This window comes from Xenopus laevis, chromosome 4S (genome assembly GCF_017654675.1).
Source record: "Xenopus laevis strain J_2021 chromosome 4S, Xenopus_laevis_v10.1, whole genome shotgun sequence".
Classification (NCBI taxonomy): Eukaryota; Metazoa; Chordata; class Amphibia; order Anura; family Pipidae; genus Xenopus; species Xenopus laevis.
Window position 1 is genome coordinate 63,663,749 of NC_054378.1, and position 15,019 is coordinate 63,678,767.

At 37.9% G+C, this 15,019-nt stretch overlaps 1 protein-coding gene across 6 annotated transcripts in view; it reads right to left on the bottom strand.

The window, feature by feature from the left end:
- LOC108715516 (leucine-rich repeat-containing protein 7) overlaps positions 1-11,165 on the bottom strand; it is a 197,217-nt gene extending 186,052 nt beyond the window's left edge. For 4 of the 6 annotated variants that reach the window (XM_041561336.1, XM_041561335.1, XM_041561334.1 and 1 more), the window contains exon 1: positions 10,494-11,146. In XM_041561336.1, the coding sequence (XP_041417270.1) occupies positions 10,494-10,518 (25 nt within the window). In that variant the 5' untranslated portion in view covers positions 10,519-11,146. Of the gene's footprint in view, positions 1-10,493 lie in introns of all 6 variants that reach the window. The other 2 variants (XM_041561337.1, XM_041561340.1) reach the window with 2 other exon arrangements.
- Between the last annotated feature and the right edge of the window lie 3,854 nt (positions 11,166-15,019).

Genomic DNA, 15,019 nt, shown 5'->3' on the forward strand with positions numbered 1-15,019 from the left:
GCTAGAAAAAGTATTTTGTGCACACATTTAAAACTTGTGTGCGCAGTTTTTCAAAATACTGTGTGCTAGGGTCAGAATTGATACAACATTTTGCGTTTTCACACAAAATTCTTTGTGTGTGCTGGCCTCAAAATGTGTGTGTGCCCACAAAATGCACACCTTAGACGGAACGTTGTTGCCGTAACCTGTAACTGTTTCTAAGTCCAGCATACAACATTAACAAAGAGAATCGCTAATTCTTTGTCTAACCCATAGTTTTACCAACTGCTATTTTTTAAACACTTGGACTAACCTATATTTTGGAGTATTCTAGCTGCTACAAGCAATATACAATTGTTCTTTGCATATAGAAAAGAGGTAAAAAGCATACCAAAATCAAGGCTTTCTCTGGTTGCTTGAATATGTGATTATACACATGTATTTCTACAGATGCTGACTTGTATAGAGACTGTGTCATTTGCAAACTGTGACACAGAAATAAAGGAGTTTGTTTATAATGGACAAGGGTAAGTATTAAAGGGGTGGCTCACCTTTACATTAACTTTTAGTATGTTAAAGAATGGTCAATTCTAAGTTACTTTTCATTTGGACTTCATTATGTATTTTTTATGTTTTTAAATGACTTGCCTTTTTCTTCTGACCCCATCTGAAAATAAATGTATTGTAAGTTCTACTTTTTATTACTCACCTTTCTATTCAGGCCCTCTCCTATTCTTATTCCAGTATTTTGTTCAAATCTATGCATGGTTGCTAGGGTAATTTGGACCCTAGCAACCAGATTGCAAAAATTGTAAACTGGACAGCTGCTGAATAAAAAGCTAAATAACTCAAAAATTAAAACCAATTGCAAATTGTATCAGAAAATCACTCTCTACATGACACTATGGGGGTTATTTATCAAGGTCAGAATTTATCTCAATATCAGCTGCTACAAACTCCGATCTAACCCGCTCGGGTTTTAAACGCTTATTTATTATTACATTTTCCCGAAAAATTGCTTTGCAGGAAAAGCTCTGATTTTCACGATTTTTTCGTGAATTTTCCCCGAAATACCTGAATTTTTGAGTTTTCCCCCGAAAGCTCTGAAAACATTGTGAAATTGCCTGAAACCCCAGACACAACCAAAAATCAATGGGACTGTTCTCATGGACTTTTATGCAACCTCGACAGGTTTGAGATGCCGTGTTTTTATATTCGGGCTTTTTAGCCCTCGGGGTTTAATAAATTCCGACAAATTTGTGATTTTTTGCAGTTGTTCTCATGCTTAGAGTTCAAAGGGGGGCACTAGATCCAACCACACAATTTGTATTGTTCTGTTTGACTTTCTAGCACTCTATAAGCTGCTTGATTGTAATTTCCCTAGATGATTATTAAAGTGCAAATCTAACTATTTAACCAGCAATGAAACAAAACCTGCAATTAAAGGTGACATTAAATCTAATATCGTGAGGATGTTAAGAGGAAAGAAAATCCAGAGAACCATCAACGGACAAAGAAATCATTTTCATATCGTTTCCGTCCTGAAAGCCTGATTTCCCTAGGTTTATTCATAGCACTGTTCTACTGTGTACAATAAATTAGAATCACTCTGATAATCACTACTTAGCCTTTTGCACAATCACTTTTATGCAAATTCCTTTCTCCCAGATGAATTGAAAAAATGTCATATATTTAATGATGGTTTTTAGGAATAGTCAATGAATGCCTGGAAGGAGCGTGTCAGATGGCAGTATATGTACCCTTCCTCCTGTTATTACATTGCAAAGATCATCACACCTCTTTTTTGTTTAATAAAAGACTTGCTATTACTTCTCATGTTATTAGCATTTCAATATTAGGAATGTGCTGTTACCAGCTGTGATACAGATTACAATGTATAAGAATTAAAATACTTAAATATGTCGTACAGTTCTAATATTTTCAGTTCTTTAAATAGGTGCTCTTGTAGTGCAACGTGCATTCATAAAGAAATATTTGGTGAAGAAGCAACAAATGGGAAGTGGGTTTGCACAGATAAAGCAGGGATTAATGCTATGCTTTATCTAAAGGAGACCTGAACTCCTGCAGAGACAAATGTCCCCATGCACTGCTCTCCATTGTGCCCCCTCCTTGCAAAGAGTCTATTATTTTACAGGACATGCCCCACTGTCCCTTACCTTTGCCTTACAACCATCAGTGAGCATCAGATACAGTACATTTACTAAACACAAAAAATTGAATGTAAGTGCAAAGCGCAAACACAAAAGGAAATTGTGGGCACTATGGGTAGGTGTTAATTACAGAGCTCTCTTGTGGTGTGCTTGTTCTTTGTACCTTGTGCTCTACTGAACGCATATAATCAGAGAAGGTTGAACTGGTGCATTGGTGCTATGGCCAAGTTGTAGTGTGCATGGGAGTACACCTTTAATAGTTTTTAGGTGCAGGCAAAATATTGCTCTCTGTTGCGCTTTGATTTTGCCTTTGTAAATCAGCCTTCCATAGCATTAAGTTAGCACTAAATCCCATGAAGCAGCACCATCAGGCACAAGAAAACATTACATATGTGTTACGATAATCTGTGCTTGTCTTCTAAGACAACCGTACTGCCCCCAGCCAAATTTGTACTTTGTATTTTTGTGCATGCACATCTATTACTAGCATGAGTGCAGTGCAGTTGCCACGGGAGATAAGCACAGCCTCTACCTGTCCCCAATGCATTCAATAAATAAAATTTAAAAAAAACAACTGCCTGTGTTTGTACCAACAAATTAACCTCAAAAACTGAGCTATTAATGCTGTTATTGCTGGGACATTTTTAACAAGGGGCTTATTTTCCTTGTAGACATAGTTTGCAAAACAGGCCTATCCCAAGGTAAAAGGGGCAGACAGTCTTACACTATATCAAAAGAAGAGGTAGAATTATTGTATATTAGACACTGATGGTGTAGATAGTATGAGGTCTTTCCTATTCACAAGTTATACATTCAAACAGAGTTTTCCTATTACGAGATACATTGCAAGTCTCTAATAAATAGCCATAACCCACAAGTAACAGAAGTGTCAATCGGGCGCAAGTAGTATTTTTATAGAAATTGAACCTCATTGCATTTCTTTTGACAATATATTGTATAATTAAAATACAGGAAACTGGTAACTACTTCAATAGTCTTTACAATGCAGTTCCTTAAATTGTTATTGAAAGGACTGATAAATCAAGAGTAGTACCAATACTAGATTCATGAAGACCGCATTTTCTGTGTATAATTTTCACACAGAACACAGTAATCATAGCTCATTTCTCATGGAATCTCCTTACACAATCCCTGCCACGTACTTAAAGAGGTTGAGGTTATACCAAGAATGACTTGGTAGTTACAGCCTACTGGGTTCATACAGTATGTTTGTCTTTAAAGCAGAAAACTTGTAATATTTTTGTCAATGTATCATACAATTCTACTCATCCTGGTAGAGATGAAAATAGTTTGGTGAACTGCAATATAGAAAACCAAGGGGCAATCAACTGTTTAAATAGTAGGATTATTATGTTTTTTCTAAATAAAGCAGATTTGGATACAAAAATGTACACATTCATTTTTAAAAAATATGTTACATTTACTTTTTTCCTAATTGTTGCAAAAGTCATTTAAATTGCCCTTACTGCTGCCTTAATATCCTATACTGATATCTTGATTATCTTGAGATAGCCAACACCTAAAGCATTAAAAACACTTTTAGATGTTTTTTTTTAAAAGCTAGTGAGTTGACCGTAAACTGTAGTGAATGTTCTGCATTACCTATACAAGAAAGTGCTTGCTATCTTTTGTATTGCATTGAATAGGTACTGTCCATGCAAGCAAAGAGAAAGTAAATAACACTTTTTTCTGTTTAGTTAGAGATATATTAGTTCTGATGTAAAGAACAAGAACTCAGCAAAGACACAGCAGGAGTGATTTATGGAGCCACTAGAAAGCACAGTTCTGACCCAATTACATGTGTAATAGCCATGTTAACCCTGTCATGTGCAGGGATATCTCTATCTCAGCAATAAAGCAGTATACAAGATTGATGATTTACTTATTTCCCTTGTGTCAGTGATCTGGGTGCAGCCTCTGAAATAGATTTTACTATTGCTCTGCGCTATTTCAATGTTAAAAGCAAATGTTACCCTATTTGGTTTTACCGTGTCAGCTTATGATATATCTTGGGCTTCTCAGCATGAAAGGCCACATTATTTTTTCAAAATCATTAACAGGCAATTATAATGCCCCCTAAATCTAGATTTACTTCAGCTTTACATTATACATGTACCTAACACAATTAATAATTACAGACAGATTTATCAAGGGTCAAAGTGAAAATTTGAATTTAAAAAATTTCAATTTCGAGCTATTTATTGTGTACTTTGACTTGGGAATAGTCCAAATTCGGTATAATTCGATATAATTTGATTATAATTCAATAATAAATTATCGCTGTTTTTTTTTATTCGAATTTTGACGTTTTTTTATTTGAAATTCAACCCTTGATAAATCTGCCCCTCTGTGTTAACAGAGTACCCTATGGCAATGTGTACTGTTGTATTTGGAATGTTTCTGGATAATGGGTTTCTACATATTAAACCCCTTACTTGTACAGGTATGGGACCTGTTATCCAGAATGCTCGGGACCTGGGGTTTTCCGGATAATGGATCTTTCCGTAATTTGGGTCTTCATGCCTTAAGTCTACTAGAAATTAATTTAAACATTAAATAAACCCAATAGGCTAGTTTTGCTTCCAATAAGGATTAATTATATCTTAGTTTGGATCATGTACAAGCTACTGTTTTATTATTACAGAGAAAAAGGAAATCATTTTTAAAAATTTGGATTATTTGGATAAAATGGAGTCTATAGGAGACAGCCATTCCGTAATTTGGAGCTTTCTGGATATCGGGTTTCTGGATAAGGGATCCTATACCTGTACTACCAGTTTGCTTCTTTTAAATTCAATGGTTTAAGTGTAAGAAGTGAATTCTGCCACAAAGAGAACCGCTTGTTTTGTAGTTAATAAAAAATGTAGCTATGATAATCTAAACATATCGTCTACAATATAAAGAAATAACCTAGTAACAACAAATGCTACATTTTTGTAGAAATCACCTCCACAAAAAGAAAATGATGATGCCAAAAGAACTGTTTATATAAGTGATTTTCTATATTTCATCAACATGACAGCACAGAGGTATTTAAAATGCCGTTATTGCAGTTTCAGCGCATTACACAGTAGCAACATTTCAAGCCCACTTGATTACAGTTTAATTAAAATGTAGTGAGTTTTTAAGCACACTGAGAACTGTGCACTAGAAGATTTTAGAATCTGAGGTGTTTGGACTTGAGTATATCAGTGTTCCTTACATGTGGTCAGTGGATTGATGTGGACCTGCTGGCTATTGCAAGTGATCTGCAAAAAAAATCCCATCAAAGAAATGGATGCTTAAAAAACGGATTTTTTACATTTGAATATTGCATATAGTAAATATGCAATCACAAAACTGCACATATCACACTGCATTTAGGGGCACATTCCCCAGTACTCTGAATATCCATTGCATGCACCACATGTTTTGGGCTTGCTTCTATCTCAGTACAATCAGCCCAAAATCAGCAATTTTTTTCAAATTGTTGCATGTCCCTAATATGGGGCCTCCTTGCTTCTGTTTAATCACTGGGTGGGTACTTAACTATCCCGTTAGCACTAGCACATCACAAAAGCTACAAAAGCCAAGTGAACAAGTGTGACTAACAGGGTGGAAAATGTTTTACAATCATACCACAACATTTAGGGAGGAAGAGACCTTGAATATATTGTTGAGTACAATTTGTTTACGGATACATGAATCATCCATTCATGTTCATAAACTCACTGAAATGTGATGGAAGAAAATATTTGTGGGCACAGACCTTTAAAGTAGATAACAGCTACCAGCAAATGATTCATTACCACTGTTTGTTTCTGTTTAAAATCCATGTTCCCTCTAAAAAAACAATTAATACCATAGAAATAACCAATTATTCCATTATAAAAACCGACATATATGCCTTGCCTAGCACACGGTTTTTTGGCTCACACATATAAAGTTCATTCATGGGCTTTGATTGTTGAGAACTCAACTGGCTGTAAATTGTTAAACAAAGGACAAGCAGCAGATCTAATTGTTAAGGTAACAGGTCTGGACTGAAGCACTAGAACACAGGGGGTACCCTTGGTGGGCCCTTGTAGGGAGTCTATTGTGCCCTGGCAGTTTCCCTAACATCAGTATCTATTTAAAATAATCTGGTACATTGCTGACAGGTTTGTATATTTACATAGATAAAGTCTGTCTCAATCCTGTACCCAAAACATCCAATCAACATTTAGCTTTGCTCTGGTCTACTGGACTTGGAATAGCATTTAGACCATATAAATTGGAAATATTTACATTTCTTATTTTTGAGGTTACTTTTACTTCTGGAAGCAAGTAAGACAGGACCTATCAAATCAAATGAGCTTCTTTAATGCTAAATTCCCATATGTAATAAAAGGCATTAAGATTGCTCAAAAGCAGTAACCCATGGCAACCAATACAATGTTTGCTTTCAAAAAGGTGATCAGTAAAGGCTTCCTGCAAATTGGTTGTTATGGGTTACTGCACCTGTGCAAACTTAGTGCCTTGTATTACATAAGCCCCAAAGGGTCTTCAGCCTAATATTTCATTTTTAAAAGAGTCTCTTAAGGTTTTACATTCTGACACATACACACACACTGGGCATGTATAAATCCCCTTGACAATAATTAGTTTCCTTTACTTTATTTACTAATTAAGTATGACTGTTAATAACTTTAAGTTTCTGATGTAATTTATACTGATTCCTAAGAATGCACATTGATTCCATCACATAAGTATACATATACAAATATATATCTCAAAGCATAAAAACAGCAATACTACAAAGAGAGAAACTGTCATAAAAATGTAAAAGAAATTGAAGAATGTGATCTATTATTTCTATATCACAAGACATTATAGCATCATACTGTGGCTGACAGTGAATTTCCTATTTCTAAAAAAACATAAGAAATCAGTTACCATCCACAGTATGCAAAATGCAGGTTTTTTTTTTTACCAACAATGCAGAATTCCCCCACCCCCACAATTGCGATATCATTTTGCCTGACACAATTGTTGCTGCATTAGAAATGAACACAGATGTGTTTGCACTTTGACATAAATCTGACACAAACTTGCCAACATTTTCAGCACTCTATTCTTTTGGCACATCTGTGCCTATTGATGCAGGGCACTAAGGGGACCCTGGACCTACTGTCTGGTTTGGTGGTGGTGGTAGCCCTAAACACAACTATTACACAATGTTGACACAAATACCTTTAATGGATAGAGTGTTTACATGTAACTGCAGGGAAATCTATGCAACTGTGCTTGCAGTTGTAAGTGACGCTTATAGTAATGGAAAGCAAATAACAACAGCCTCAAGATACCGATACAATTGGGAGACTTTAGTAAAAGTTACAAAGATTGCTCACTGCCTATTGATTGTTTGCTAAAGGTGAATATCCCTGGGTAACACTATACAATAAACTCATGACTAAACTTAGTTAGTCAGCAATCAAAGAACAGAGGCAGCAATGGACTGGGGTGTCCAGAACCCGCCACTTTGTGACCTTAAGGACCCCCCTCCCAACATCCACACAGAAAACTAACACACATCCCCCCCATGGCACAACACTCCCCCTGGCAATCCCACCCCCTACAACAATTTGCTTTTACCTTCTTCTTCCCTTGCTATGATTGGGGGAGAGGAGGTAGGGAAGGGTTTCCAGTGTCCAGGGTTTGGCTGGACCCATGAGGTCCTGTCCCACCAGGTTTTTTTCCTGGTGTCCAACCAGCCGAGCCGCACCCTCAGAGGGCTCACTTACAAACATAGGTGCCAACCTGCCCAAGAGCAGGGGCCTGTAGCAACCAGTCAGGACTTTACTTTCATCTTCTAAGTTGGTTTACTCTTTTTGCACTGCACTAATTATGCTTGCAAGTCAGCGTCTTAGTCCCAAATGTCTCACTTAAATTTAAAATGTATAAAAAGTTTTGTTAAGACATCCAGACATTATACAGACATACACCACAACTACAGTAGATGCAGGTCGTGTATGTATTTTTAGCTTTGTGATTCCACAATCTTTGCTATGCTGAAAAACAACAATAAAGACATAATCAGTACTGTTTGGTTTATAAGGAGCAAAACAGAGAACTTTAATAGTTATATCATAAAAATTGTCCACCATTCACCATTTCAGCCAAAGCACTGCAGAAAAAGCACCACTGAGAAATCATTCTTGCAGTGAGACATACATACTCTGTGTTACTTTCCATGTGTCTCAGGGTCACTTTAGCTATAACCATGGGTACATTGTTATGGTTATTATTCTGTAGCACTGGGAACTTGATGTAATCAAACTATCTATAATGGTTTGAAATGTTAATGTGTTGCCTAGAAACATTCCAATGGCATGAAAATAGAGCTGCAAAGTAAACAACTGAGATACAGTATATTGTGTAATCAATAACTACAGTAATCACCTAGAGCCTTTTTATCCAGTCATTTAGTACTATACAACACGCAGAATAAGATATTTTATAAATAAATATTGACAAAAGGCAGCCTGTCACACAGTAGGAGGAAGCCTGGATACCACTTCTAATCCACTGATTAGAAAGAATATGTCTATTTCTCCATTCAGATCTCCAAATCAGGACATAACGAAACATACTGATTAGATTAAAAAATGTCATGCTCTAATGTTATTCAATGGGTCTACTATAAAATAAAATATCGAATTATTACCCTTTTTAACATTTACACATTCCTGAATATTAGATGAACACAATAAAACATATTTTTTCCATATACAGTACTTCCTTCAATTACTGGGTCAAATGATAAAATCCAAAATGTAATAATGTTTCTTCATACATTGTCATTAATACCTTTTTAATATATTTTTTTTAATATATTTTTTGTGGACAGGGTTCCACAAATCCCCATTCAGTTCTATATCTACTGTATAGTGAGACATGAAAATGTGGGTGACTGCAGCATGTGGAGTGCAGGATTGATCACTTAGGCTCTGCATGCGCATTGATTGCCTAAATCCGTATTCCATATATAGAAACACAGGCCCAATGGGATTTGGGCAGAAGCACATCTTTCTACCACAGAAGCAAAAGGATGGTAAGGAGGGGGGCAGACTCAGAGAAATGAGCTCTCATTTGGTGCTCACTATATAGGTTCTTTAAATAGAAAATGCATTCCCGTGGTAGTTCCTTATTAGCTGTATAGCAGTTACCATCAGTCAGTTGTCAAAGGCATGGGAACCAGACAGAATCTCCTTCAGATTAACTAAAACAAGCATACTGCAATAGAGCCCAACCTAGGTAAGCAACAAAGAAAGGGAAAAATCCAAGCGTTCTTGCCTAAATCTCTGTAGAATCAAGGAGGTTACAAAATCTGACAAGAGCCAGTTGAGCAGAGGGAAATACTATAAACAGTTACAGCACTGAACATTATTAGCAATACTGCCATTTAAAAAAAGTTCATCTATTTCTATGTTTAATGATCAGCCGGCTGAAGAGCGGCATGGCAATGAGTAAGACATTAAACACATGGTCAGTAAGTCATGTAGTAGCATACACCAGTTCTGACCGCCCTCTCCTCTCTGCTAAACTCTAGCCAGAAAGGTTACTATACGCACACTCCAACATTAGTATATGGCAGTGATACCCAACCTGTGGCCCTCCATCTAAACTGCATTTACCAGCACACCGGGGTACCCAAAAGGTGTTTAAGACTGCTGGGAAATGCATCCAAGCAACAGCTGGAAGGATGCAGCTTAGACATTCTTTACCTTTCCTAAATGCATTCTCACAGCCCTTCTTATACCTCCAGAAACAATGGCAATCTGCAGACAGCTTCTACTCACAAACCATAAAATGGAATACAAATCAAACATGTTAGGGAAAAATAGCAACAGAATTACAATTCACAATGCCACATTCAGTGCTTTATCAAGTGCTTTTGTGCTGTGTGGAGTGCAAATTAGGACCATTGCCATATGGCATTTTGCCACCTTTCATTGGAGGGGGTGAGTAATGTCAGTTTAGAGCTTACCTTAACTGTAGCTAGGCGGCAGGCACCCTGCTGTCAGGTGTATTGCTATTTCCATATATCTGAATGAGTATTGCTACAACATATCCAACAGTAACCATAAATAAGCAATATGCAAATATTCATCGTTAATAACACATAGACCCTAGAAAAACCTGCAGCATAGTCATTGCTTTGCACTTCTCTACATTACATGGGAAGAACCTTTCTGCAAGGAAATGGGGGGGGGGGTCCAGTCAGCAGCCCCCAGCGCTGGGCTAGAAATAGTCGCGTCTGGCTGGGCAGAGTAACTTGGCTGGAGAGCTCACAATACTCACATTGGAGGGACGGTAAATTGCCCATTAGGCTCCAGCGAAGCTTTGCAGGCGCTATTCCTGAAGTCTCCGGTGCGGGAAGAAAGGGAATTAACGGCAACAGCAGCGGCAGTAGCTCATGGCGGTGCCTAGAAGATGCCCTTCAGGTGGATGGGATGCCCCCTGTAAGGCTGCCAAGAGGAGCTGTCTGCACGTAAGGGCTCACACAAAGTCCACTAAAAGGCATATCACCAATCCATTCCAGTCACAGACATAAGGGCCAATTTGCCAGCGCGTTATTTAGATAGCACACGTGATAATCGCCTCTAGTCCGGGTCTGCTTGGCACGATGTGCAGGAGGCAACACACATGTGAATCCAAAGCGTCTCGGCTCATCCTTGCCTCCCTCCATACAGGTGCATCATCACTCAATAATCGCACCCTGCGGGGATCCAACTCGCAGTCCTACTATTGGCAACACAGAGAAGCGCGAGAGAGGTGCACCAACCTAATCAATAGACCACAACTGTCCAGCTAAAAGGCTACAACATGGCCCCGCCTCCCTACTCGTGTTTGTTGCACCGGGCAGCTCACGCTCATTAAAAGCCCGTGGAAGCGGCACAACTCGCGGAGCTGAACAAGTGCGCTTGAGTCTGCCCAGCAAAGCGTCAGTGTCGGGAAAGCCTTGTGGGCGTGGTTTGGTCATGTGCACGAGCGGGTAGGGCTGCACGGTCATAACACATAAACGCAACGGGAGTCGCTGTTCCAGGTGCTGAAACGCTTTCCTGCTCTAATGAACATATGTCAGTTGCTCCCTGACTTCCTTCTAGGGCCATTCGTTCTTCAGGGTCCCATAGGCCACAACAAGGTTAGAACATAGGAAATCTTTAGGATTTCAACAGTCCGCAGTAGTAAGAACATGCAGTATAAGACAGCAAATAAGTGCTCCTAAAGCTCACCCTAATTGAGCCTTTGCCTGAACCACTGCTCCAGATCGGACCCAAGGAGAGAACGCCCTCAATCATAGGGGTATATTTATCAAAGAGTGAAGTTAGAGATCTCCACAGTCTGCAAAGGTGAAATACCGCCTCTCTCCTTTTATTTCTATGGGATTTTTAAAGGCGTATTTATCAAAGGGTGATTTGATCACCATTTGATAAATACACCTTTAAAAATCCCATAGAAATGAATAGGGAGAGGCGGTATTTCACTCTAGCAGACTGTGGTGATCGGTGGCGTCTTTGATAAATATACCCCTGAGAATCTATTAGGGTAGGTTGCAGCGTTGATCCGACGCGACACGACTGTCGGATGCAGATGCTGCACGCTGCTCTGTATCCGACAGTCATGTCGCGTCAGATCAACGCTGCAACAATTCTATCTCTTACCTTGTTTCTGTCGTATGCATGCATCTGACAGTCGTGTTGCGTTGAATCAACACTGCGCCAATTATATCTCTTACCCTATTTCGGTCGCATGCGACTTGACACAGCACATCGCTCGCGTAGTCCTACCCTTAGATGTGAAACCTTCCAGTAGTAACCTATATAAGTTCACTGTTTAAAACAATCCACAAGGCTGCTGTGCTGTTCACACACACACACACACACTGAGGTTTGCCTATGAGTTGTTACATTAAAATTAGAGTGCACACAGTGCCTTTTTATTTAACTGTAAAAAAAAGTTAAAAAAAAGAGTAAAAATACACCACACAACTTTGTCTGATCGCCAGGCAATGCCACGTAAAAAACACATATTTATCAAGCAGGGCATTGCCAGTGTAACATTTGCATTCTAAAGTGTAAAATTTAAAAAGATCTGTATAAAATGGCAATGCCTCGCCATTTTTAATGCTAGAAATTACTTGCCAACTAAATTTTTCCCACTGACTTAAATGTGTTACACCATAAAAATAATGGCCTAAAATAACACCCACTGGCCTCACTTGTAAAGACCGAATTAAAAGAATGTACCTCTTACGCATCCACTCCTATTGTTTTTGTGTGTAAATTATTTTATTTTTGTTTGTAAACCTTTCTTATAGTTGAATTATATCATGCTGTGGCATATTTCTTAACCCAATCATAAACAATATTCCTACTGTACCTATACTATAGAGCACTAAGCAATCTGTTTGTAACCATCAGCATCCACCCAAACTGGACTATTCACACCCTCCTAGTGTAGGGAAGCTGCTAAGCAAACTTTCATTTCCTTGTCCAGCTCCCTGACCAAGTTATATATCATTGTAAACAATCATATACTGTAGCCTGTGCACAACCTGGCATTGTTGCATGTATTTGTTAGAATACTCATTTATTTATTTGTTAATGCCCATTATATGATAGACATATAGTGGTACAATACTACAGAACATAGGGCTAAAGCAGTCTTTATAGTGCTTCTCTAATTGTTTATTACAAATGTATAATATTAGCTTTCAGAACCATTTACCTTGATTGTAGGGTAGGGGTATCCTAAGCCCCATCTCTTTTGCCTTCATGGAATTTGCTTTAAAATAATAAATCATATTCGCTTACCAGGGAATAGCACCACCACATGGGGTTAATATAGGGGCATTTTCATGGTTACTTATTTATTATTACTCACCATCCTACCAAAAAAATATGGAGAGAGGATTACTTGTAATGCATTGTATTGTACATTGATCAACAACCTTTTGATGGATATATTATTTTTTGGACAGTACTTGCCATAGAATAAGAATAAGAGAATGTGGCATTACAACCCTGAGCAACCTGTTAACTTTAACAGCTGAATTTCATTAAAACATCCATACTTGTTATAAAGGTGTTTCAATATAGGAGTTGTCAATCAAATATTACATGTCCTGCCTCTATTCCTAGATGTCACAGCCCTCCTCACATTTCCCCTTCCCTCCTCACACTCTGTAAATGTGTAGGGCACTGAGCATGTGCATTAGGTCCCCCATTCTGATGCATACACAAGATTTTGGGGTGATACACAATTTGTCTTAGTAACAAATTGCCAAAAATGTCTCTTGCCTGCTGACTGTGATTATGTTATTCCAAGACTGCAGGAAACAAAATTAAAAAAATAAATATAATGTAAGTATAGTTTATTTTACTCAACTAACAATAAAAAACAATATTGAATTATTTCTTAAGGTGACAGGGAAATGTTTTACTCTGCACTGAAGAATCTTCCCAATTCACCCACTTAGAGTTTGTTTCATTACATTGTATTTACAATGCAGACCTAAAAAATTAAATATTAATGTATTGATTCCATAAATACTTAATAGAATGTTATGACTTCCGAATTAAATTCTGACTTAATATAAATTAATCTAATTTATATGTGAAAATTAAGTTCTGCAACACTCACATGCTCAGTTGGCTCTGAGCAGTTGTTGTGTTATTTTGTAAACTCACACTGATTAAAACTTCAGACTTTTATTCAGAGAGCTTGTAGTACCAGCAGTTGAGCTTCATGGCTGGAGGTAAACACACATGGATCTCCTGAAACAGCCTCCTGAACTGAGCTTGTTTAGTAACAAGCATAACTGAAGCCCTCTAGTGGCTGGAGTTAAACACACTACAGCTGTTGAGAAGTTAAGCTTAGGGGTTGTCGCAGAAAAGTAGGATTGTCTGTAATATAAGCTGAAGCTACAAGGCTGATTACTAAATTCTGATGCTAGTTGCACTTGTTTCTGTGCTGCCATGTAGTAGTTATCTGTATTAGTTACTAATCAGACTTATAATATGACATTTCTGTTCTGTACTGTATATTGTGAGTCAGTCCCTAAGCTTAGTAACTGACAGCAGCACAGAGCATGTGCAGTTAATCACACAAGATTGCCCAGGTGTAGTAGCCCATAGCAACCAATATAAGCAACCAAGATATTCGCTTTTAAACAGTAAATGCTGCCTCCGGATTGCTTGCTATGAATTACTGCGCCTGGGCAAATGGGGGGCATTTAAGATTGCTTATGCTTTTTGGCACAAACAATCTTTAATTAAACCCCATGTGAGTTTCCTAACTCTCATTGAGGACAATTCGCTAGTGGACGAGACCATGGCTAGCGTTCATTCGCACCCTATCGCCAGACGACTTTTTGCTCTGGCGAACGGTCATTATTCCACAAATTCACTGGGATGCTAAGAATTTTGCTTAACGTTACCTGTTTTGCCAGAGTTTACTTCACCACCTCAGACCAGGCGAACTGATAAAACAAAGCTACATTTTCCTCAATCTTATATCAGTGACATCATATCCTGTATGCCGAAAATGCATTAAAGTTGTAAAAAACGCTGCTGACTTTTCTTTTTTTAAAGCTGGATTGCCTTTAAAATTCCAAACTAATAAAGATTTATGTGTGAGCAATTTTTTAAAACTAATTTGAGGGGCATGCCACATTTGTTTAAGGGTGGGCTCATGTCTAGGGCATTAAAGGATCTCTGCTGTTTTTATTATGGTTCACTGGAAATGTGTTTAAAAAAGTGGCCACTTCAAGCATTTGCATCAACATCACTATTAAAGATGTCCATACGACTTTTAGGTACAAA